Source organism: Entelurus aequoreus, linkage group LG02 (assembly GCF_033978785.1).
Source record: "Entelurus aequoreus isolate RoL-2023_Sb linkage group LG02, RoL_Eaeq_v1.1, whole genome shotgun sequence".
Classification (NCBI taxonomy): Eukaryota; Metazoa; Chordata; class Actinopteri; order Syngnathiformes; family Syngnathidae; genus Entelurus; species Entelurus aequoreus.
Genome location: NC_084732.1, coordinates 60672044 through 60696937, shown reverse-complemented (window position 1 = coordinate 60696937; position 24894 = coordinate 60672044). Strand labels below are relative to the sequence as shown.

Sequence of the window (24894 nt, the reverse complement as noted above, 5' to 3'; positions counted from 1 at the left end):
CATTAGCAAGGAGAATAGGAAGGCCAGGCTGGAATTTGCCAAAAGGTACAGAGATGATCCTCACAAATTCTGGAAAAAAGTTTTATGGGACTGATGAGACAAAGTTTAACTTCTTCCAAAGTGATGGAAAGGCGAAAGTTTGGAGAAAGAAAGGATCTGCTCATGATCCCAAACATACAAGCTCATCTGTGAAACACGGCGGAGGTAATGTCATGGCTTGGGCTTGCATGGCTTCTCCTGGGATGGGCTCTTTCATCTTCATCGATGATGTAACACATGATGGCAGCAGCAACATGAACTCAGAAGTCTAGAGAAACATTTTGTCTGCTAATTTAAAGAAAGATGCAACCAAACTGATTGGGAGATCCTTCATCATGCAGCAACATATTGACCAAAACAACAAAGGAGTTGATCATGGGCAAGAAGTGGAAGGTTTTAGACTGGCCAAGTCAGTCTCCAGACTTAAACCCAATAGAGCATGCATTTTACCTGCTGAAGAGGAGACTGAAGGGAGTAACCCCCCAAAACAAACAACAACTGAAAGAGGCTACGGTGAAAGCCTGGAAAAGCATCACAAAAGAAGAATGCTACAGTTTGGTGATGTCAATGGCTCACAGGCTTGATGCACTTATTAAAAGCAAAGGGTTTGCAACTAAATATTAAGTCTTATTCACTTTAATCTATTTTAAGTTTATATGTTCCAATACTTTTGCTCACCTAAAAATGTTGTGTTCTATTACAAATAATGCTATCTTCTAAGTTGTGTATCTGATCCAGATGTAAATACCTGGAAATGAAAGCTGAAATGTTGATCTCTTGTCTCATATTCATCTTTTGATGTTAAACCCAAATGTTTTTAGTCTACAACAAAAATAAAGGAATTGGCCTCACTGTTCCAATACTTTTGGAGGGCACTGTATATATATATACATATATATATATATATATATATATATATATATATATATATATATATATATATATATATATATATATATATATATATATATATATATATATATATATATATATATATATATATATATACACTACCGTTCAAAAGTTTGGGGTCACCCAAACAATTTTGTGGAATAGCCTTCATTTCTAAGAACAAGAATAGACTGTCGAGTTTCAGATGAAAGTTCTCTTTTTCTGGCCATTTTGAGCGTTTAATTGACCCCACAAATGTGATGCTCCAGAAACTCAATCTGCTCAAAGGAAGGTCAGTTTTGTAGCTTCTGTAACGAGCTAAACTGTTTTCAGATGTGTGAACATAATTGCACAAGGGTTTTCTAATCATCAATTAGCCTTCTGAGCCAATGAGCAAACACATTGTACCATTAGAACACTGGAGTGATAGTTTCTGGAAATGGGCCTCTATACACCTACGTAGATATTGCACCAAAAACCAGACATTTGCAGCTAGTATAGTCATTTACCACATTAGCAATGTATAGAGTGTATTTCTTTAAAGTTAAGACTAGTTTAAAGTTATCTTCATTGAAAAGTACAGTGCGTTTCCTTCAAAAATAAGGACATTTCAATGTGACCCCAAACTTTTGAACGGTAGTGTATATATATATATATCTATATAGATATAGATATATATATATATATAGTTCCTTTGCATGCAGTTGGATCTTGGCCCCCAGCCAAAAATGTTTAGCCCAATGCGGCCCCCCGGTCAAAGAGTTTGACACCCCTGTAATAAGAGAACAAGATTTAACAACTGGACAGAGTCATTATCACAATCAGTTAATTTTTAATATTTACGTTTAAAAAATTATTTTGTTATTGAACAATATTTATTAACACACACACAATTACAGAAAATTAACAATTCCCAGATACCGGGAATTGGTACCGTATTGTTTCAAATGTGAGGGGTACCCATCTCTACTGGTACCACAGTTTTCCTTTTTGTTCCGTTTCAAAAAGTCAGACAAAAACTGAACCATACGAATCGTTTCCCATAAGAAATAATGTTAATCCAATGAACCTCTTCCAAATACCTAAAAATGTGAACACAAAAATGTTTTAATGGAGAATATTTGTAGTTTTACATCCAGGAAACAATGTGAAATACATATAAATGATGAACATTTAACATTTTTGATGTTATTAAAGACTCTTGTTAGCAACAATGATTAGGGAAGGGGAGAGCCTCACAGATGCCACACAGGAGGAAATAGTTACAATCGTGAAAAAATGTAAATCTAAAACTTCAACTGATTGTTACGGAATTGATATGGAAACGATAAAAAAGGTTATTGAAGAGATCTCAGGACCATTAATGTATATTAGTAACCTATCATTTCAAACAGGTACATTTCCAAACAAGATGAACATTTCTAAAGTTGCACCAATTTATAAGACTGGAGACAAACATCAATTTACAAATTATAGACCTGTTTCTTTACTTCCACAATTTTCTAAAATCATTGAAAAACTGTTCAATAACAGATTAGAGAGTTTCATAAATAAAAATAGAATACTCGGAGAACCAATATGGATACAGAGCTAATGTTTCAACTTCAATGGCTTTAATTGAAATTACAGAAGAAATTACCAATGCAATAGTAAAAAATGTGCGGCAGCAGTGTTCATGTATCTAACTAAAGCATTTGACACTATTAATCACAAAATTTTAATCAAAAAACTAGAACGATATGGCATCAGAGGGTTAGTCTTAAACTGCATAAGTAGTTATCTAATAAACAGGAAACATTACGTGAAGCTAGGCGAACACACGTCTACAACGCTAAATATATCCTGTGGTGTACCTCAGGGATCAATACTAGGACCTAAATTATTCAATCTCTATATAAATGACATTTGTAAAGTTACAACAGATTTAAAGTTAGTATTATTTGCGGATGATACATCAGTGTTTTGCTCAGGAGAGAACACACATAAGCTAATACAAATAATAACATAAGAAATTAACAAATTAAAAAGATGGTTTGACAAAAATAGATTATCGTTGAATCTCAGTAAAACTAAAATAATGCTATTTGGTAACAGTAGAAGAGAAAGTCAGACACAAATACAAATAGATGGAGTAGAAATTGAAAGAGTAAATTAAACTACATTTCTAGGTATAATGATTGATGATAAATTGAACTGGAAATCTCATGTAAAAAATATACAACATAAAGTAGCGAGAAACACGTCAGTAATGAATAAAGCAAAACATGTTCTAGACCAAAAATCACTTCATATTCTCTACTGCTCACTAGTGTTACCATATCTGAGTTACTGTGTAGAAATATGGGGAAATAATTACAAAAGTACACTTCATTCACTAACGGTGTTACAAAAAAGATCAGTTAGAATAATACATCATGTTGGATATAGACAACATACAAATCCTTTATTTATTGAATCAAAAATACTGAAATTCCATGACATAGTGAATTTGCAAACAGCTAAAATTATGCACAAAGCAAACTATAACCTGCTACCCAAGAATATACAACAATTCTTCTCAAAAAAAGAGGACAAATATAATCTTAGAGAAAAACGTAATTTAAAACATTTGTATGCACGTACAACACTTAAGACCTTCAGTATATCAGTATGTGGAATTAAATTATGGAATGGATTAAACAAAGCAATCAAACAATGTACTAATATGATCCACTTCAAGAAACTCTTCAAACTTAAAGTGTTTACAAAGTACAAAGAAGAAGAACCATGACAAACATTCTCAATTTATTTCATCCATTCATTCATTCATTCTTAAAGTAATATTACTTATCTCATCATATGAAATATGACTTACTTCACCAATTATTATTATTAAATTATTACTATTATTTATTTATTTTTGTTGTGATTACTTATGGAGTTTATTGTGAATAAATTGTAAACAGGAAGTGAACAAAAAGTTTTAGCGACTGTTATGTAAAGAAAAGTGTTAGAATTGAATAAGCTCTGCTTCTTCCTACTCCTTTTCAAACATGTTGAAAAGAGAAACTGGAAATTGTGATGTATCATGTTGTATGCTTGCATGTTCGAAATAAACTCAAACTCAACAGTTATTTCTTGAATTCAATAGTGTTTCTCACTTTCTTTATTAAAGTAGGTAACTTTCTTTGGCCCTATGGGAGTTTATTTTGCAGTCATCGTCAATTCAAAAAATCACAGAGACTGAGTCACCAACATGTGGGATTCTTTATTCGGACAATTGATGCTGCAGAACCACACGCAGGTGTTATATGCAATGTTTGGCCGTACGATAACTGCATCTCTATGAAATATGGACGAAAATTTCAGACAAAAAAACGAACAGTGGAAAAAATAAAACTGTAATCTGAATGACTCAAAAAAACTCAAAAAGTTGGCAGTGTAGTATCTTCTTGCTGGTTGGTCGGGTATCAAAAACATTCATTTATAACTTTAGTTAAAAATAATTTATGATTATTTTAATCTACATTTAAAACTTAATTTTGCTCCAAAGTCACTTTTAGATCCTGTTTTTTGAGTCTGTCTGCAAGATATTTCTGAAAGTGTCACAATTGACTTTTTTAAAATGTACACTGTTTAATTATAAATCTTGAAGTTGTTGCCGCTATTGTTTTTAAAGACATGGTCGAAAAGAAACTTAAACTTTATAAAGATTCACCCAATCACAACATTAGGTACATCTGCACACTCTCAGGTCGACTCAGAGCCGCATTAATAAGAAGTTGCTTTTATCAACATCAATGTCACACATAATGCGCATACCAAGATTAGATTAAAAAATATTACTTTATCCCACCTTTTTTATTTCGTCGCAGCTTGAAGCGGAGGAGCTCTGGCTGAGCGCTTTACTTAATGTCCAAATAAGTACATCCACCTTGCTGTGATGTCACAACGTAGCCAAACTGAAAAACCCCGAAAAAAGAGGCATCCAAAAACTGCGTGCACGCTCACGCCAAAATGCATGAACCTTATGATTTGACACTTCAGCATTGTCTAACTGCAGTATGTAACATTGTAACAAGTCAAAAAAGAGGAACGTCATCATAGGCCCTATTTAGTGCTTGATGGACTTTTTTGGCAGAATTTTTATTTTGTTGAATATGTGCAAGTTCAATATAAGCAAATTATACTAAACACATTTCAGTTATGAACAATGGATTTCACTTTGGTGAGTGTTCACTGCTCCGGCGCTGTAAAAAATCCCAAAAATGTTTTTAAAGTTGAGGCATGCATTTTAACCGGAGCCTTTCGCTTCATTCAGGTTGGCATTTCTGTGCAGTCGTCTCGCTCTCACGCTGACAGTCTCAGCCTTGAGCTCCTCAACAACAAGCCACACCAGAGCTCAGAGCATTACCAGACTCAAACACAGGGCCGCAACCAGCTGGTCCAGGAGGTGGTGCGCTTGGCTGAGGAGGCGTCTCAACAGGCTCAGGAAAAGGCGACACGGCGGTCCAAACTGTCCAAACAGGAACGAGAGTTCTGCCAAAGCAAAAGCCCCAGCTTATACCTTCTCCTGGAGGAGATTCGAGAGCTGGCATTGATGGACCTGGAATGTGAAAACACAACCTAAGCACGCCATAGACACCCACTCATGTGTGTTTGGACTGGAAATAATGCTATAAGTGCTCACATCAGAGCTTCTTTTTTTACATGAAAACCAACTTTTTTACCTCATTTTTAATAGCTATAGTTTTTTTTAGCATGGACTTATCTAAAGTACAGTAGACTTGTTGGCGGAGATATTTTCTTTTAAGTGTTGAGGCGATGTTTTTTTTCTGAGCACCTGTGAACTGAAGGCATGTTTTATTTTTGTGCAGATGCTCTTGGACATGATGCCTTTACGAGAAGTAAAGACCTTTTAAGTTGTTTCTTTTAAAATGACACATTAGTGTGCAAATAGATTTTAATATCAATTTGTACTGAAATGTCCACAGTGACCGTTTACAATAAAGTCATCACATTTTGTTTTGTCAGTAATTGTTTATAAAATAGGACAAGGCGTTACAATTGGTGGTCTTTACAGGCTGTACAATTAGTACCAGTAAAAAGGTCACAACAACTTTTTATTCAAATATCATGTATATTTCAATCTTTTCCCTTGTTTATGAAAAATAAAGTTTTAATACGCTTGTACATCAGCAATACTCCACATTAATCTTCATAACTGTTGCCGGGTGCAGGGGTGGGCTCTGTCACTACTTTTTCACACAAGGGGGTTGACTGTAAGTCATTAATCAGCAGCTGGGGTGAACTGCTGCTGCTACTTTGCTTCTCATCTTTGTCTTGACCTGTGGAAGAGTGGACAGAAGGCTCTGATGCGTCCACTGAGGAGTCGTCTGCTTGCAGTGACGAGCCAACTGTCTGGTGGTCTGAGGAACCACAAACAGTAGAATAGTCAATAGTATTCAGTATTAAACTTGTTCCAGAAATTGACCACCGCATAAAAAAAAAGTTGACATTAAAAAGTGCCTAAAGGAGAGTTATCAAGGTCACTTCAGGTGCCTTTAGAGCACACTTGTGCAAATTTCAAGGGGTAAACCTCTACCATATATGGAGATAACGTAGAATTTAAGTCTCAAATTCTAAATGGCATGTTTGGAGCCAGTTAGGAAGAAGGCGAGATTGTTTTATAAATATCTGCGCCGTGCCTCCATGGTTTGATTTCACATTTTCGAGACTTATGGGGTTTTCCAAATACACAAAAACAGGTACCAACAGGAAAGAAAAGTTGGTTTTGCATGATTATATAACAGCAGGCTAATAAAAAGTAGACTTTGCATTTTTCAAAATTGTGAATTGATGTATTTGATCAATTACTTGATCTTTTGTTAAATTTAAGGCTGCCAAGCAGATCGTTCAGGTTTCTGTACTGAAATAGATCCGCCTGTTATAGAAAGAAATAGATGATTGTTTTTTCTGTGGTTATGTATTGCATTGTTATTGGAAAAAAACTGGTAATAGTGACACCGTACACAAATGTAACTTCCGTAAATGAATTTGACAAGGGACGAGTAGTACCTGTCTTCAGGTACTACTCGTGTAGCAGCAGGCCCATAGCATGAACGCCATCACTGTTCTGCAACTCTCATGGGCTTTTAACTAGCAGGTCAGCGTTACTGCCACCTAAAGCACAGCTCAGACACACCCACACTACTTCAGGGCGCCTTGTGGTGTACATATGCTGTACCTGTTAGTCGCTGCTGGCGAGCTATCTTCCTCTCCAGGGCTCGCTGTCTGTTCAGCTCCATACGTTGGCGCTCCTCATCAGTCAAAGAGGGGGCCGGTGGACCAGCAGGTGCCGGGGTGGAGTGGATTGGTCCTGGCTCTTCGCTAGGGAAGCTCTGACTGATGAACTGGTCTGGTTCTTCTAAGATGTGAGACTCAGGAGGAGCTTCCTCTTCACCTGCACACACCCACAAAAACACATAAGTACACAAAAGAAGGGTATGTTCACACTAACACAAGCTTAATACAACCTCATTTTTTGCAATTGTTTTTATTTGCTTTGAATTCTATGTATAATTTGTTTCTGAAGAAGACAAATACAAGATGGTGTGATGGCGCTATCTGCAGGGGGAAAAAGCGATTTACGTGATTTAACAACAAATTCAGTGACCTAAAGGTGGCAATTTCAATTCATGCAGAAGCAGAAGTATTAAGTGTGTGTTGCGGATTTTTTTAGATAGTCATTATATTAATGATCAAAAGCGTTCTTACCCACCACCTAGTCCGCTGCGCTTGATTTTTCAGGCTTCTGATTGGTCAAAATGCACACATCAGCGGTTGGATGTGTTTTTATGTGGGCAGAGATTCTTTCTTCACTTGTGGAATGGAGATTGACCACAAATGGAGTGAGAAAAATTTGCTTTTTTTTCAAACTACATTTATGTTTGTGTGAATATAGCTTTGTGCAGAATTGTTTTTTTAACATCAAATGAAACATTATGAAGAACAATCTGGCCCCTACAGAAAAAATGAATGTTTGAACAAGACATCACACTTTTTGTATGGACTATGACAAGACATTCATTTATTTTACTCTTTTTAAGAGGGACATTTTCTCCAGTGTGTGTGGCCTGAATTGACCAAATAAAGTAATAAATTTATTGTTTTGAACGTCTGATAGCCAATTAAAATCAGAAAATATACAGTAAGCATGTGACTTATAACATGTAAATGGTTACTTACCAGTAAAATCATCATGTGTCAGTGGCAAATCAAGGCGTATCCGTTTGAGACAAGTCTGCCAGAAGAAAAAGGCATGAATAAATAAAATATAAATCAACAACTCCAAACACAGCATGGTATAAAAAAGGAGGATTTGCGTGTCAGTCCTTTTGTCCCACCTGAACCTCCTTCTTGGCGCCCAGCTTCTCCACTCTGTTAATAAAATCTTCAAACTGAAGCTTGGGGTACAACCTGTGTGCCCAGTTTTCCATCTTCTGCACCAGTAGTCGCACATCTTCCGCCTGTGACGTCCAGTCAGTCAACAGGGTTGTAACGTAGCTCAGAAATGTTTATTATAATCATTTCTCATACATAGACTTTTGTATTTTCTTCTAGACAGACAATATATGTTTTTTTCTAACATGTTTCAACTGTCATCTGCAGTCTTCTTCAAAAGGGTCACCTGACCACTGTGATGTGTCACCTGTCCGCTGTTTTTATATGTGTGGTCAACAAGGCAGGCCTGTTAAAGGCCTACTGAAATGATTTTTTTTTATTTAAACGGGAATAGCAGATCCATTCTATGTGTCATACTTGATCATTTCGCGATATTGCCATATTATTGCTGAAAGGATTTAGTAGAGAAAATCGACGATAAAGTTCGCAACTTTTGCTCGCTGATAAAAAAAAAGCCTTGCCTGTACCGGAAGTAGCGTGACGTCACAGGTGCGAGTATTCCTCACAATTCCCCGTTGTTTACAATGGAGCGAGAGAGATTCGGACCGAGAAAGTGACGATTACCCCATTAATTTGAGCGAGGATGAAAGATTCGTAGATGAGGAACGTTACAGTGAAGGACTTGAGAGGCAGTGATGGACGTATCTTTTTTCGCTCTGACCGTAACTTAGGTACAAGCTGGCTCATTGGATTCCACACTCTCCTTTTTCTATTGTGGATCACGGATTTGTATTTTAAACTACCTCGGATACTATATCCTCTTGAAAATGAGAGTCGAGCACGCGAAATGGACATTTAAAGTGACTTTTATCTCCAAGACAATACATCGGTGACACACTTAGCTACTGAGCTAACGTGCTAGCATCGTTCTCAAATGAAGATACAAACTAAATAAATAAACCCCTGACTGGAAGGATAGACAGAAGACCAACAATAATATTAAACCATGTACATGTAACTACACGGTTAATAATTCTCAGCCTGGTAAGGCTTAACTATGCTGTTGCTAACGACGCTAAGGCTAATTTAGCAACTTAGCAACCGGACCTCACAGAACTATGTACTCTCTCCTTTTTCTATTGTGGATCACGGATTTGTATTTTAAACCACCTCGGATACTATGTCCTCTTGAAAATGAGAGTCGAGCACGCGAAATGGACATTTAAAGTGACTTTTATCTCCAAGACAATACATTGGTGACACACTTAGCTACTGAGCTAACGTGCTAGCGTCGTTCTCAAATGAAGATAGAAACAAAATAAATAAACCCCTGACTGGAAGGATAGACAGAAGACCAACAATAATATTAAACCATGTACATGTAACTACACGGTTAAAAATTCTCAGCCTGGTAAGGCTTAACTATGCTGTTGCTAACGACGCTAAGGCTAATTTAGCAACTTAGCAACCGGACCTCACAGAACTATGATAAAACATTAGCGCTCCACCTACGCCAGCCAGCCCTCATCTTCCCATCAACAGCCGTGCTCACCTGCATTCCAGCGATCAACGGCGCGCCGAAGGACTTCATCCGTGGGTTTGGCGGCAAGCATCGGCTAGGCGTCAGGGTAAGTAGTCCTTGGTGTGTTGCTGTAAGAATTGTAATGCCCCGCAGTGGAGAAGGAGTCACACAGACGAGGATGCGCTGCTCAATCGCTTTATTAACAAGCGGTAACTGGTTGTAGTTCAAAAAGTAACGCACACACATACACGAGCTGCTGTTAGCCAAAACTCACGCTCACACACACTCAAGTTCTCCGCCAACTCACTCGCGCATGCGCGTTCCCCAAACCCTTAAAGACACAGTACACTAATGCAAATATCACAGATATTACAGTATTGTACTTAGCCGCTAAGACACCGATCGATCCCACCTACAACGTTCTTCTTTGCAGTCTCCATTGTTCAATAAACAAATTGCAAAAGATTCACCAACACAGATGTCCAGAATACTGTGGAATTTTGTCGAAGAAAACAAGAGGCTTTTCTATCGGGTCCGATGGGGTCCAACCACTTCCGTTGCTTTTGTGACGTCACGCGCATAAATCATATCCAAAGGAGTTTTTCAACCGGAAGTGTGGCGGGAATTTGAAAATTGCACTTTATAAGTTAACCCGGCCGTATTGGCATGTGTTGCAATGTTAAGATTTCATCATTGATATACAAACTATCAGACTGCGTGGTTGGTACTAGTGGGTTTCAGTAGGCCTTTAAGTCTGTTCACAGTTTTATGGTGCATTTTTGATGTGTTTCTTTTTACTGTCTGACCAGGCACACTTCACTAGTTGTTTGGTTACGACTAAAACTTGTAAACACTTGTTGAGTGTGAAATGTTGTCACTCAATATTGTTTCATGTATATGTCGCCATCGAGTGGTGGCAGCAGTTACTGCAACTGTGAATAGTGCATTATTGACCAGGAACCTCACACGGGGAACCTCACCTGGCCCGGACACGGAAAGGATTGACAGCTCTTTCTCAGCCTTTTAGGTGCATTTTGGCAATCTTTTTACTAAGAAATAGCTACCGTCTGACCACTCTACCATACATTCATTGGTGGTTTGCTGCAGAGACGGTTGTCTTCTCTCCACATAGAATGCTGTAGCTCTGACAAAGTGACCATCACGTTCTTTACCACCGCCCTGACTAGACTAAGATGAATGCAGCAATGAACAGAGACATCCTGGATGAAAACCAAATATTTCCATTTAACCAGATGGATGGAGCTTGAGAGGTGCTGCAAAGCGGAATGAGGAAACTGCCCAAAGATAGGTGTGCCAAGCTTGTGGCAGACTTGAGGCTGTAATTGCTGCCAAATGTGTCAACAAAGTTTAGTGACCTGCTCATGGAAATGCAGTGTGCTAAAGCCAAAGGAGAACTCCCTGGTATTCCGTTTTTGGACACTTCATGTATCGAGATTCATATCGGCTCGCCATTTAAGGTAGAGATGCACAACCCTAGTATGTATTTATATATAATATTCAAAAACAAACACGCAGAACTTGTCCCCCCACTGAAAGACAGAGGAATGTTGGTATTTGCAGCTATTCAGTGTCTACCACACCCGCAAGCCCAAACAGATTAAGGTTGTCTTTGACAGCAGCGCAAATCCAAGGATGTGTCACTAAATATGTGTTGTTGACAAACCAGACCTTAAAACCTAGGCGTCCTAATACGCTTCAGAAGAGAAGCTTTGAACTAGACTACACTGCATTCTATACGGACACTAAAGTAGTCCTAGGTTATATCCACAACGAGACAAGAAGATTTTATGTCTACGGGACTAACCGTGTTACGAGAATCCGCAAATGTTGTCAGCCGAGCAATACGTACCAAGTAGCCAGAACCCAGCAGGTCACGCCACTCGTTCTGTTCCCGCTTACCAACTGCCCCTGTGTAACCAACCCTGACAACTTACTCCAAGTTCAAAGTCCCTTTAAAAGACTCTTATGATCTTGTTGAGCGTAGCACAGACTAAGATGCCAGACCTCAACCAAACAACTTTTTCTATGTCTCAAACATGCTGTTTTGAGACTGCTGCACGTTATATGTAACTTCTAATCGGTGCCAAGTAATATCAACCACTGCCTGGGTTGGCACTAATGTGAGACAGGACTCACTGTAGAAGAGTCGAAACAAGCTCAAAACATTATCATTCCAGCAGTACAACAGGTTGTGTATGCTGAAGAAATAAAGTGTGTGCAAAAACACGATAAATCACCCCGAACCAGTCCCCTCAAAAACCTAGCCCCCTACCTGGATGAAAGTAGACTCCTTAGAGTAGGAGGTTGCATCATTGACTCAAACTTAAGCCACGGTGAAAAGAACACACTCATAGTTCGTGGCCACCACTATATTGCAGCTCTTCTCATAAAGCATGACAACAGTGTAATACTACACATTGTTCGTCTTTGCAAAGAAGGGGCTGTTCGCTCTGCAGGATGGTGGATAGTAGGTGGCAAGAGAAAAGTGAGCACAATCATCTATCATTGTGTAACCTGCAAAAGACTTTATGCCTCTCTGAGTACACAAAAAATGCAGAACCTCCCTCCAGACCATCTTACAACAGTCCCCTCCATCCACTAATGTGGGCTTAGATTTGTTTGGCCTATGGGTTGTGTCTTCACAACGCACAAGAGGAAGCATCATCCAAAATAAAAATGTGGGCTGTCCTATTAACGTGCTTGAGTATTAGAGTAGTTCACATTGAGGTGATAGATTCTCAACACCTCTGGCTTTATTAATGCATTCAGACGTTTTTTGGCAACAAGGGGACTTGTAAAAAAACATTCGCTCTGAAGAAGGTTCCAATTTTGTCAATGCATGTAAAGAACTGAAAATCCCCTCCAACTTGAACAACACCGCTGTGCTAACCAACATTCCTGGGCTACACCAAGCTTTTCTGAGTTTTGAACACAGATGTACATGAACTGTTAACCCACCATACGCTTCCCACTTTGGCGGGTCATGGGAAAGAATGATTGGACTTGCCCGGAAAATATTGGACTCAAGACCACTAAACTCGCTCACAAAGTTCTTGTCACCTATATGGCAGAGGTGGCAGCTATTATAAATGCAAGACACCTTGTCCCTGTTTCATCGAACTCACTCTTGTAACCCAAAAAGTAACCCCTCTTAAGACTCTAGCTGGTAACTTTAAAGTGCCAAGTCCAGCACCTGTCAAATACATTCTGGGGCATGTGGAAGAAAAAGTTCCTTCTCGCTCTTTAACCATGTCGCAAGTAGCAATCAAGTCAGCCTAATGAGAGTGTAGGTTCTTTCGTTGTACTCAAAGACAACCAAACTACCCAAAACTAATGGTCGCTTGCACATGTAGTGTAACTCAGGTGTTCCCAAGTAAAGATGCCAAAGGAGGGCAAGTAGAACTAAAAGTAGTCAAATCCGATGGCACAACGGTGTTGACCAGACCCATCTCAGAGATCGTACTATTGATTATTTCACGAGAGGTATTTGTTTTTCCCAAATATTTTATGGTGGCATTCATCCATGCCAAGCAGGGATTGTTTCTATTACAACTAAAAGTTGTAAACTTGTGTTGTTAAACTGTGAAATGATTGTCATTTAATTAATATTGGTCCATGTTAATATGTCGCCATCCAGTGGTCACGGCAGTTACTGCAACTTTGAAGAGTGTACTGTATTTTGATTTAAACTTTGTTGACCGGAAGTTGCTTCAGCCAAGCAGAGAAGGTTAAGGTGACAGCACAAACGTCATAGTGTTTTTTGGAATAAATATTGCATACATCTTTTGTTTAAGCTTGCATCACCAGTAAGTAAAAAAAGTTGAATTGTTTTTGTCCAAGATATTGCCAGCTAAACTCATGATTTGATCGTTTATTGAGCCCTTTGTTATGCTAATTAGCTATGATTTGTGATGACATCTAAGATGGCTTTAGTAGTACAAATTCACAATTGTTTATCTTCTCCATGCATTACAGCACTTATGTTTATATTTGCTTAACATATGTATATATTGATTGTATTGTTTGTGTTTTAGTTTCACCTTTTGGAATGTAAATAAAGCTACTGACAACACTCATCAGTCTGCAGAGTTGTCATGATGTGAGAAAGGTGTTTGCATCCAACATGCACCACTAACAGTACACTAGACTTATAAAAACTGCTGATAGACGACACGTCACAGTGGTCAGGTGACCTTTTTGAAGAAGACTGCAGTCAGGTAAAAAAAAATTTCCATCCATTAAGGAAGCTATTGTCTGTCGAGAAAAAAAATTAAGAGTAGAACGTTTTAATGTGCTCAAATATGTTCTGTTTAGTCTTACCTCATGCCCTTTTCCTTTAAAGCGGACATTGTCAAAAAGCGTTCGCAGTGCTGGAAGTCCTTTATCCGACGTCAGCCTGAGAAAAAAAACATTCAATGTTACACTTTCTTCTTAATAAGCGGTTAACGACTGCTCATCAAAATAAAACTTTAGTTTTTTTTCTAAAACACTAAAAGCAGCTCTTAAAACTTTAATTTCAGTGAAAGTGGTTGACCCCTGTTGCTAGGTAGACAATTCAACACTCTGGTTGGTTGTTTACAACAGGTCGGGATAAATCAACAATCGTCTAAAAAAAAAAAAAACTGGGCATAATAACAAAGATAATGCTACATTCAACAATATCATTAATGTCATTGTCTAATTTGCATAAATGGTCATGACTCATATATCCGTGTCATTTTTATGGATTTTCTGGGAGAGCAAAAAAAACGTAGATTGCGTACACAACGCATCTTGCTACGTACCCTCCCGCAGATCTTTACGTGCACATCGCAAAAAAATCCATCTTTGCCCCATGTTAACTAATGAGGACTAAGAAAAACAACAAGGTCATGAAAACTTCCCAAATCCTTAAAGACATTATAAAGACAATTACCATTAAAAAATGTTTATGTTATGCTTTTATTTTATTTTTTTTATTTTATTTTGTTATCCCTAGCACATGTTTCATGTTTTTATTCATTCTTTTCTTATGGTAGTTTTGTCTCAATTTCTTGATTACTGTTTGAAAATTATAAAGAAAAATTATGTCTATGTACATATTTTGAAAAAATGCCTCTGGACATTGAATTTAATGCTTTTTGATGCCATTTAGGGGCCTTTTTTTCCCCACAAAATACATTTAATGACTTTTAATGGTTTTTAATGACCTGCGGAAACCTAGCGTTAGTACCTGATAGTGTCTTATAGGGCCAGAAAAAAAAATACATCACAGAAAGACCCATTTAGAGTGTGGGAAAAAGGTAGATGTATTTGTTTCAGGCCGCCACTAGTAAATCAACCAAATGAAAATGCTAATTTATCAGTAATAGATAAGGAGAGGGGTTGAATTAAATAAACTCTTTATACTCATTTTCACACATGCTGACTTGTGCAAATGTAACCACCTTGAACTAACTTATTTAAGCATTTCCTGGGGAAAAAAATAAAGCATTCCATACCAACAACAAAAATGAGAGAATGACTAAAAACTACAAAAAAAAGTTAAATTTAATTGTCAAATATTATTTTAATAGTTAAAGCAAACTATAGTAAACGTTGACACAATATTTACCATAGCCCTTTAACTGTTTGTGATTATTTTTGCAGAGAAGCTGTCAGACCCCAATCATCATAGTTAGAACATTCCCAGTAATTTACTGTATACCACAATCAATATTGTTGTGTTGTCCTTCAAATCAATAAAAATGAATGGGGGTGATGCGCAATAGAAACAAAAAAGTAATTCCAGCATTTTAGCAGGCACATTAATCAAGTCACTTAGAAGGTTTTCTGACCTAGGAGTTGCTGGCCTCTGCTTTATTTTCACTCTTTTATAATTATGCTAGATCATATTCTAATGCTTTAAAAACTTGAATGACAACACATAAAAACTTAAAGGTTTTACCCTCACATTGGACATACAATATAAGGGGATACAAACCTGTGGGAGTCCAGCTTGGGCTGGGGTCTCTTCACTCCTTTTCTTTTGGCAGTCGGAACCTCAGCAAGCTGGGACACTTCACCGTCTTTTTCATCTGTTGGAAGAGCAACACATTTAGTGACACAGGACATTTGCTTTCAATCACTTGGGCAAAGAGTTTGCAGCCCTGGTGTTCCCATACTTTCAATTAAAGCCACACAATTAATAAAACATTTTAATCACGATTACAATTTAAGGAAGGTGATTGTCTGCGATATAAACATTTAAAGAGGATTCACTCATCCTGGAGAGTCACCAGGTAAAATATGTACTAAGAGAATCAATATAAACAAGGCAGCTGGACCAGAAATAATTATTCAATGTCATCTCCAAGGATCTCGACAACCATAAATCGGCTTATTGAGAAACAGATCTGTGGAGGATGAAGTCTTAGTTGCAATTCATTCATCCTTTTCATTTGGAACATCCAAACACATATGTAAGAAGTATTTTTTGTGACTTTAGCTATGTTATAATACTATAAGCCCACATAGGCTGATGTTTAAACTCAACAATCTGGTACTGTCTGTCTGTCTCGCTCGCACATGGATCTTGTATTTTCTTACTCACGGACCACAGCGTGTTAGAATTGGTAACTAGAGCTCTTAAACCCTGGTGATCTATCCTGCCCTCCTTACCCTGTCACGCATGACTGTACTCCCATCCACTTCACCGGCACTGTGATAAAATTCACTGATGACACTACTATAGTGAGGCATGTCACAAATGAAAGGAGACATTTTAAAGAAAGCAAGTTAAACATCCATCAAAATGGTATCTGGAAATCAACCTGGTGTTAAATGTTACCACGACAAAGGAGATCATCACATATTCAACAAATTAATAGTTTAGTGGTGGAGATTGTGCACACTGGTAAATATTTAGGTATTTAGTCCACCAAACAACCTTAAATGGTCCCTAAACATCTTGCACTTGGTAAAGAAATCCCATAAAAGATTGTTTTTCCTGAGGAAGCAGAAGCTGATTGGAATGCACTGGCTGTTTAATTTCCACAGGTGCACATTGAGAACATCCCAGTAATTGAGTTATCAGAGTATGGTACTCAAATTGCAGAGTAGAAAACAAGGAACACCTGTTGCTTGTTGTGAAATCAGCACAGAAGAGCATAGGCTTTACATTACCAAACCTGAATACCGTATACTCTAAACTCTTCAAACTGAAGGAGCATAAGCAGACACAACACACCAAGGCCACAACATGTTCACACCTCAGCCGTCGGGTGAAGAGATACCAGTCCATTACAAGAAGGACAATCAGACAAAAAAACAGCTTTTTCCTCCAAGGCGATGGCCTCCATAATGCTTGGCCCTCCCAAAACATCAGCATTTTAACATGTAACATGTCTTTTAAAAAGAAAATGAACATTTAGAAAAAAACATTTCAATAGCATGTACTACAAACAACTTCCGCATCTATTCATGCAATCTGCTTCCGAGGTCAGTTCGTGGGGGCAGAAGCCGAAGCAGAGAACCCCAGACTTTCCTCTGCCCAGCCTTTTCGTCCATTTCCTCCCGGGGGATCCCGAGGCGTTCTTAGGCAAGCCGGGAGACATAGTCTCTCAAACGTCTCCTGGGCCTTCCCCGTGGCCTCCTACCGGTCGGTTGTGCCCTAACACCTCCCCAGGGAGACGTCTGGGGGGCATTCTGACCAGATGCTCTAACCATCTCATCTGGCTTTTCTCGATGTGGAGGAGCAGCGGCTTTACTTTGAGCTCCTCCCAAATGGCCAGATGAAGCCATCAGGAACACATCATCTGCAAAAAGCAGAGACCTAATCCTGCAGCCACCAACCAGATTCCCTCAACGCCCTCACTGTACCTAGAAATTCCAACCCTCACTGAAAACAAGTCCAACTTACTGCTGGCAACGCCGACCAAGCTCTGACAGCCATCATATAGGGAGCGGACCGCCACAGAGAGTCCGATACCCCTTACTCTCTGAGCACTCCCCACAGGATTTCCCGAGGGACACAGTCGAATGCCTTCTTCAAGTCCACAAAGCACATTTAGACTGTTTGGGAAAACTCCCATGCATCCTCAAGGACTCTGTTGAGAGTATAGAGCTGGTTCACACTTCCACGACCAGGACAAAAACCACACTGCTCCTACTAAATCCGAGGTTCGACTATCCGGCATAGCCTCCTCTCCAGTACACCTGAATAGACCTTACCGGGAAGGCTGAGGAGTGTGATCCCACGATAGTTGGAACTCGCCTTCTTAAAAGAGAGGAACCACCATCCCGGTCTGCCAATCCAAAAGGTACCAACCCGATGTCCACGCAATGTTGCAGAGTCTTGTCAACCAAGACAACCCCACAGCATCCAGAGCCTTAAGGAACTCCGGGCAGATATCATCCACCCTCGGGGCTTTGCCACAGAGGAGTTTTTTAACTACCTTGGCAACCTCGACGGCAGAAATAGGAGAGCCCACCAGATTTCCCAGGCACTGCTTCCCTCATAGTGGGATTGAGGAGGTCTTTGAAGTATTCCCTCCACCGATCCACAACATCCTGAGTTGAGGTCAGCAGCAGACCATCCCCACCATACACGGTGTAGACAGTGTACTGCTTCCTCCTCCTGAGGTGGCGGATGATGGTCCAAAATCGCTTCGAAGCCGTCCGGAAGTAATTTTTCATGGCTTCCCGAACTCATCCCATGTCCGAGTTTTTGCCTTTGCGACCGCCGAAGCCGCACACCGCTTGGCCTGTCGGTACCTGTTCACTGCCTTCCGAGTCCCATTAGCCAAAAGGACCCAATAGGACTCTTTCTTCAGCTTGACGGCATCCCTCACCGCTGGTCTGGAACTACCGTCACGACAGGCACCAACCACCTTGCGGACAGCTCCAATTGGTCGCCTCGACAATAGAGGTACAAAACATGGTCCACTCGGAAGCAATGTCCAGCGCCTCCTTCGCAACATGTTTAAAAGTCTTCCAGAAGTGGGAATTGATACTCTCTCAGACGGCAGACTCTGTTAGACATTCCCAGCAGACCCTCACATTGCGTTAGGGCCTGCTTGGTCTGTCTGGCATCCTCCCCCACCAACGGAACCAACTCACCACCAGGGGATGATCAGTAGAAAGCTCCTCCCCTCTTCCCCGGAGTGTCCAAAACATGAGATTGCAAATCTGATGACACAACCACAAAGTCACTCATCGAACTGCGGCCTAGAGTGTCTTGGTGCCAAGTGCACATGCCGACACCTTTAAGTTTAAACATGGTGTTTATTATGGACAATCTGTGACGAGCAATAAAGTCCAATAACAAAACACCACTCGGGTTCAGATTTGTTCCTCCCAATCACGCCTTTCCAGGTTTCACTGGCGTTGCCAATGTGAGCTTTGAAGTCACCCAGCAGAACAAGGGAATCACCTGAAGGAACACTCTTTAGTATTCCATCCATCCATCCATTTTCTACCGCTTGTCCCTTTCGGGGTCGCGGGGGGTGCTGGAGCCTATCTCAGCTGCATTCGGGCGGGAGGCGGTATTCCCTCGAGGAAATCCAAAAAGGGCGGGTACTCTGAGCTGCTGTTTGGTGCGTAAGCACACACAACAGTCAGGACCCGTCCCCCCCACCCGAAGGCAGAGGGAAACTACCCTTTCGTCTACTGGGTTAAACTCAGTTTCCAGAGGCTTTGAGGGTACAACTCACCTCACCCCAGCCCGTTGCCTCTCACTGCGTGCAACGCCAGAGTGGAAGAGAGTCCAGCCCCTCTCTAGAGGACTGGTTGCAAATCCCTTGCTGTACATATCTCGCCGGAACTTCTCTATCTCGCGCCCCAGCCCAGGCTCCTCCCGCCCTAGCGAAATGACTTTCCAGGTTGCAAGAGCTAGCTTCTGTAGCCATGGATCGGACCACCAAGGGCCCTGCCTTCAGCTGCCGCCCAAATCACACTGCACCTGACCTTTATGCCCCCTCATATGAGTGGTGAGTCCATTGGAAGGGGAACCCACCTTGCCTCTTCGAGCCCCATGGGGACAGGCGCTCACTATCAAGCACACCTACAGCAGTTTTATGAAATACATCGGGGACCTGACAAATACAGTGTTTCCTTTGGGCGGAAGCCCACAGAATGTGCTTTACCACCGTCGTAAAAAAAGGTTAGGTGTGGAAGTGTGCAGAGCACCTCCACAAGCCTTTGAGTCACGACAGTGCCAAGCAGACAGAACTTGCAGACTTGTAATAAATATGATTAGAATATTTGAGCATTATGTTTGTGTTCAATCACAGTGTGTTTATCCTAAACATTCCTGCTACTTCATTTTACACACTATAACATTTTTACCAAGTCTTTTTTGTTTTGGACAATACCACAATAATAACGCCTTAAAGGCCTACTGAAATTACATTTTCTTATTTAAACGGGGATAGCAGATCCTTTCTATGTGTCATACTTGATCATTTCGCGATATTACCATATTTTTGCTGAAAGGATTTAGTAGAGAACATCGACGATAAAGTTTGCAACTTTTGGTCGCTGATAAAAAAGCCTTGCCTGTACCGGAAGTAGCGTGACATCACAGGTTGTGGAGCGCCTCACATCTGCACATTGTTTACAATCATGGCCACAAGCAGCGAGAGCGATTCGGACCGAGAAAGCGACGATTTCCCCATTAATTTGAGCGAGGATGAAAGATTCGTGGATGAGGAGAGTGAAGGACTAGAGGGCAGTGGAAGCGATTCAGATAGGGAAGATGCTGTGAGAGGCGGGTGGGACCTGATATTCAGCTTGGAATGACTAAAACAGTAAATAAACACAAGACATATATATATACTCTATTAGCCACAACACAACCAGGCTTATATTTAATATGCCACAAATTAATCCCGCATAACAAACACCTCCCCCCTCCCGTCCATATAACCCGCCAATACAAATCAAACACCCGCACAACACACTCAATCCCACAGCCCAAAGTACCGTTTGCCTCCGCAAAGGTTATACAGCACATATATTTCCCCAAAGTTACGTATGTGACATGCACATAGCGGCACGCACGTACGGGCAAGCGATCAAATGTTTGGAAGCCGCAGCTGCGTACTCACGGTACAGAGTCTCTGTTGTCCCATCTCCACAAGCATGCGTATCCAACTCAAAGTCCTCCTGGTAAGAGTCTCTGTTGTCCCAGTTCTCCACAGGTCAATGGTAAAGCTTGACTGTCATCGTTCGGGAATGTAAACAATGAAACACCAGCTACGACGTAGCCGCTATGTGTTTGTGTTGCTGCAGCCGGCCGCTAATACACCGCTTCCCACCTACTTCTTTGCTATCTCCATTGTTCATTAAACAAATTGCAAAAGATTCACCAACACAGATGTCCAGAATACTGTGGAATTTTGCGATGAAAACAGACGACTTAATAGCTGGCCACAATGGTGTCCCAAAATGTCCGCTACAATCCGTGACGTCACGCGCAAACGTCATCATACCGAGACGTTTTCAGCAGGATATTTCGCGGGAAATTTAAAATTGCACTTTACTAATCTAACCCGGCCGTATTGGCATGTGTTGCAATGTTAAGATTTCATCATTGATATATAAACTATCAGACTGCGTGGTCGGTAGTAGTGGGTTTCAGTAGCCCTTCAACACTGTGACAATATCATAACGTGAGATTTTGATATTGTTAGATCGCTAATAACCGCACTTTGATAAACTCACGGACTGCGACACTGCTCATTTACTCGCTAGCTAGCTTTAATGTATTTCCATATAAATAATAATGATAATGGATTAGATTTATATAGCGCTTTTCTAGACACTCAAAGTGCTTCACAGAGAAGTGAGAACCCATCATTCATTCACAACTGGTGGTAAGCTACATTTGTAGCCACAGCTGCCCTGGGGTAGACTGACGGAAGCGTGGCTTCCAGTTTGCGCCTACGGCCCCTCCGACCACCACCTAACATTCATCATTCATTCACCAGTGTGAGCGGCACTGGGGGCAAGGGTGAAGTGTCCTGCCCAATGGCACACAACGGGGGTGATTTGGATGTGAAGAGGCGGGGAGCGAACCTGAAACCCTCAGGTTTCTGGCACGGCCGCTCTACCCACTACGCCATGCCGTTAAAGACATATAAAGCCGTATAAACACAACCATACCCCAATCTAAACTTGTATAAACACAGAAATATGACACAGAGGTATCTACAACAGGTATACCCGCATGACGTCACATAAACCAGAAGTGAAGCACACAACACCAGTTTTGCCTTTGTTTGACTAAAAAGAACACTCAAAAACCTTTACAGATTAAAACAGAAGAAGATAAACATATTTAAACACTCAAATAAAATTATATGGAAGAAGCCAGAACAGTATTGATTAATATATTGTGCGTCTAATTAATTTAATTTTTTAAATAAAACTTGGTTGAAAGATTTCACTGTGTTTAAGTACTTTTTGAGGACAATCAACAATATCGTGACGATAATATTTTCATCCCTCGCATACATCACGGCCAATTATGCAAATAACGAGATGACCTCAACCCCACAACCCACCACTATGAATAGACTGCAGTCCTATGAGAAGGACTGTAGACCCCTATGTAGACACAAACCATACATTTTAAAATGGAAAGTGAAAACAGCTTGTCGGTAGCTTTTCACCATTTCCAAACGGGTATCCTCCCTGGCCTGGAGACAGAGGTGGAGGAAGAGGAGAGAATGTTTCGTTCTCCAAGTTGTCATATCTAGCAGTTTTCACCATGATGTGTAGTTCCTGCAGAAAGTTAGATGTTTGTCAGTTACAGTTTACACTGTTATGTTTATTCATTTAATTGTCTTCTACTCTACACTTTTCTAAAAATCGTTTGCAATGGTAGTAATTCATCTTTTATTTTTTTATAGTTATAAAAACTCAAGTAGTACGGTAGAAGTGGGCAGCTCCATCCAAATGCCAATATTGTCAAAAGCAGGGCAGTATCAGCATTCGATGCTGATACTGCCTTGTCCAGCTGTTTACTGACGTATACTATTAATGTTTAAATACCTTTTATTGCAAATTAATATCGGCTCCAAAAATATTGGTAGATCTCTACTGTAGTCTTTATTTAACGGAAGTGACTCTTGAGTTTTGAAGCAGCAAATAATTATGCACTGAATCTTTACACTGAGATTTTTCCTCAATGACTTTTGCTGAGATCGGCTCCAGCACCCCCCACGACCCCAAAAGGGACAAGCGGCAGAAAATGGATGGATGGACTTTTAAAACATTGTTATTTAACAAACTGAGTTTTTAAAACCACGAATTGTGCTCACACATTTTTATTCAACGAAATAGTATAACTGCATAATTTGAGGTAAAAAAAAATCAAACGCAAAACATTCAGTTACATGTATTCAGTGTCCAAAAAGAAGCTTTCGTAATCAAGACACAAATTTACCTTCATACACATCCCCATTAAAGGCCATTCATACAAGTATTTATTGGAAATTAATCATAACTTGCTCATTTGTCAAAAAATGTAATGCAGTTTTATTTTGTTGTCAACGTCACATAATGTGCTATTAATACAGAACATAGTTTGACTGAATTACCTATGGAAGGTTAGTCTCAGTGTTCTTGTTTCAAGCAAACCGTGTAGTGAAAGACTATGCAGCACAATGTCCAATCAATCCTGTTTTCATTTCCGTGCCTTTTACAATCACACTGACACTTTGAAAAAATAGAAAGCTAGGATTTATTTTCAGTATGCATGCATTGCCTTCAATGGGAACCTTGCCCCGACCAAGGTGGCCGTCATAAAAGGCATGTCACCAGCATTGCTGCTACAGCACGGTGGAGGGTCTAGCTTTCTGTACATAGATCTACGGTATCAAGCATGAGCAGTACTGGCTGGGCACATACATATATAGGCTACATGTGACACGTCCCTTTCAAATACTTGTCTGCGGTGGTCCTAAGCGAGTAGGGGCAAAGTGTTGGCATTCCATGAAAAAAAAAAGACGAAATGCTGCGTTTTAATAGCATATGTTTTGGCGTTGACAATCAAGTAAATCTGGTTGAGGAATAAGAAGGTTATGATTTATCTTCAAAATCTGCGCTGCTGGAGGTAAATCAACCCAATCAACCCGGAAATAGTAACTCGGGTCACTTCCGCTTCTGAAGTGGCGGGAACAAACCCCAAAAATAAAAGTGAACACTACATAATACTGTAGTTGCTAGCTTGTTAGCAAACAGCCGCTAGTATATAGGCCCAAAACCATCTGTTCCAACAGCAGCCTGTCAACATGTTTCGCTTCCCACAGACGAGTTGATATTTTCGCCAAGTAACTTTTGCGCAAGTGCAACCGGACATTTAAAACACGAATTAAATAAATGTAACAAAAATGTACATTGACTAGGATGAAAAACCACAAGTTGTTGCAATTTTAGCAGCGATCAGGAAGAACCGATGTGCCTTACTTGCTGTCCCGTAAATAGAGCAGTGCAACAAGGGAACCCACAGGCAGAGAATGGTTGGACCGAACGACACTTATTTTTCGTCCTCTTCTTCTTCTACTTCTTTGGTTTAATGGTGGTTGGCAAGCAACACTGTGGTATGCATTACCGCCACCTTCTGATATGGAGTGTGAACCGAGATGAAACCCTACTCCAGGGGTCCCCAAATGTTTTGACTCCGGGGCCGCATTGGGGTAAAACAATTTGGCTGGGGGCCGCGCTATATGTATATATATATATATATATATACATATATATATATATATATACATATATATATATATATATATACATATATATATATATATATACATATATATATATATATATATATATATATATATATATATATATATATATATATATATATATATATATATACATATATATATACATATATATATATACATATATATATACATATATATACATATATACATATATATATATATATACATATATATATATATACATATATATATATACATATATATACATATATATACATATATATACATATATATACATATATATACATATATATACATATATATACATATATATATATATAT

At 39.7% G+C, this 24894-nt stretch overlaps 2 protein-coding genes across 3 annotated transcripts in view; one reads left to right on the top strand and one right to left on the bottom strand.

Moving 5' to 3' along the window:
• The window catches only part of dis3l (DIS3 like exosome 3'-5' exoribonuclease), a 76975-nt gene extending 70879 nt beyond the window's left edge, over nt 1–6096 (top strand). For both annotated transcript variants that reach the window (XM_062030411.1, XM_062030409.1), the window contains one exon: nt 5231–6096. In XM_062030411.1, coding sequence (XP_061886395.1) covers nt 5231–5539 — 309 coding nt within the window. In that variant the 3' untranslated portion in view covers nt 5540–6096. The remainder of the gene's footprint in view (nt 1–5230) is intronic.
• tipin (timeless interacting protein) lies at nt 5859–24446 on the bottom strand. The gene is made up of 8 exons (XM_062030412.1): nt 24287–24446; nt 22489–22600; nt 15819–15912; nt 14177–14252; nt 8316–8438; nt 8158–8212; nt 7157–7372; nt 5859–6338 (listed from the first exon to the last, which is right to left on the bottom strand). The coding sequence occupies exons 2-8, from the start codon at nt 22586–22588 to the stop codon at nt 6121–6123; spliced, it is 882 nt and encodes a 293-aa protein (XP_061886396.1). The 5' UTR covers nt 22589–22600; nt 24287–24446; the 3' UTR covers nt 5859–6120.
• Between the last annotated feature and the right edge of the window lie 448 nt (nt 24447–24894).

Excerpts from the sequence above, each read along its gene's own strand:
- tipin (XM_062030412.1), bottom strand. The coding sequence starts at position 22,588 with ATGGTGAAAACTGCTAGATATGACAACTTGGAGAACGAAACATTCTCT. Across the intron at positions 14,253-15,818 it reads CCCAAGCTGGACTCCCACAG|GCTGACGTCGGATAAAGGAC; the intron begins GTTTGTATCCCC and ends TTTTTTTCTCAG. Across the intron at positions 6,339-7,156 it reads TCGCCAGCAGCGACTAACAG|ACCACCAGACAGTTGGCTCG; the intron begins GTACAGCATATG and ends GTGGTTCCTCAG.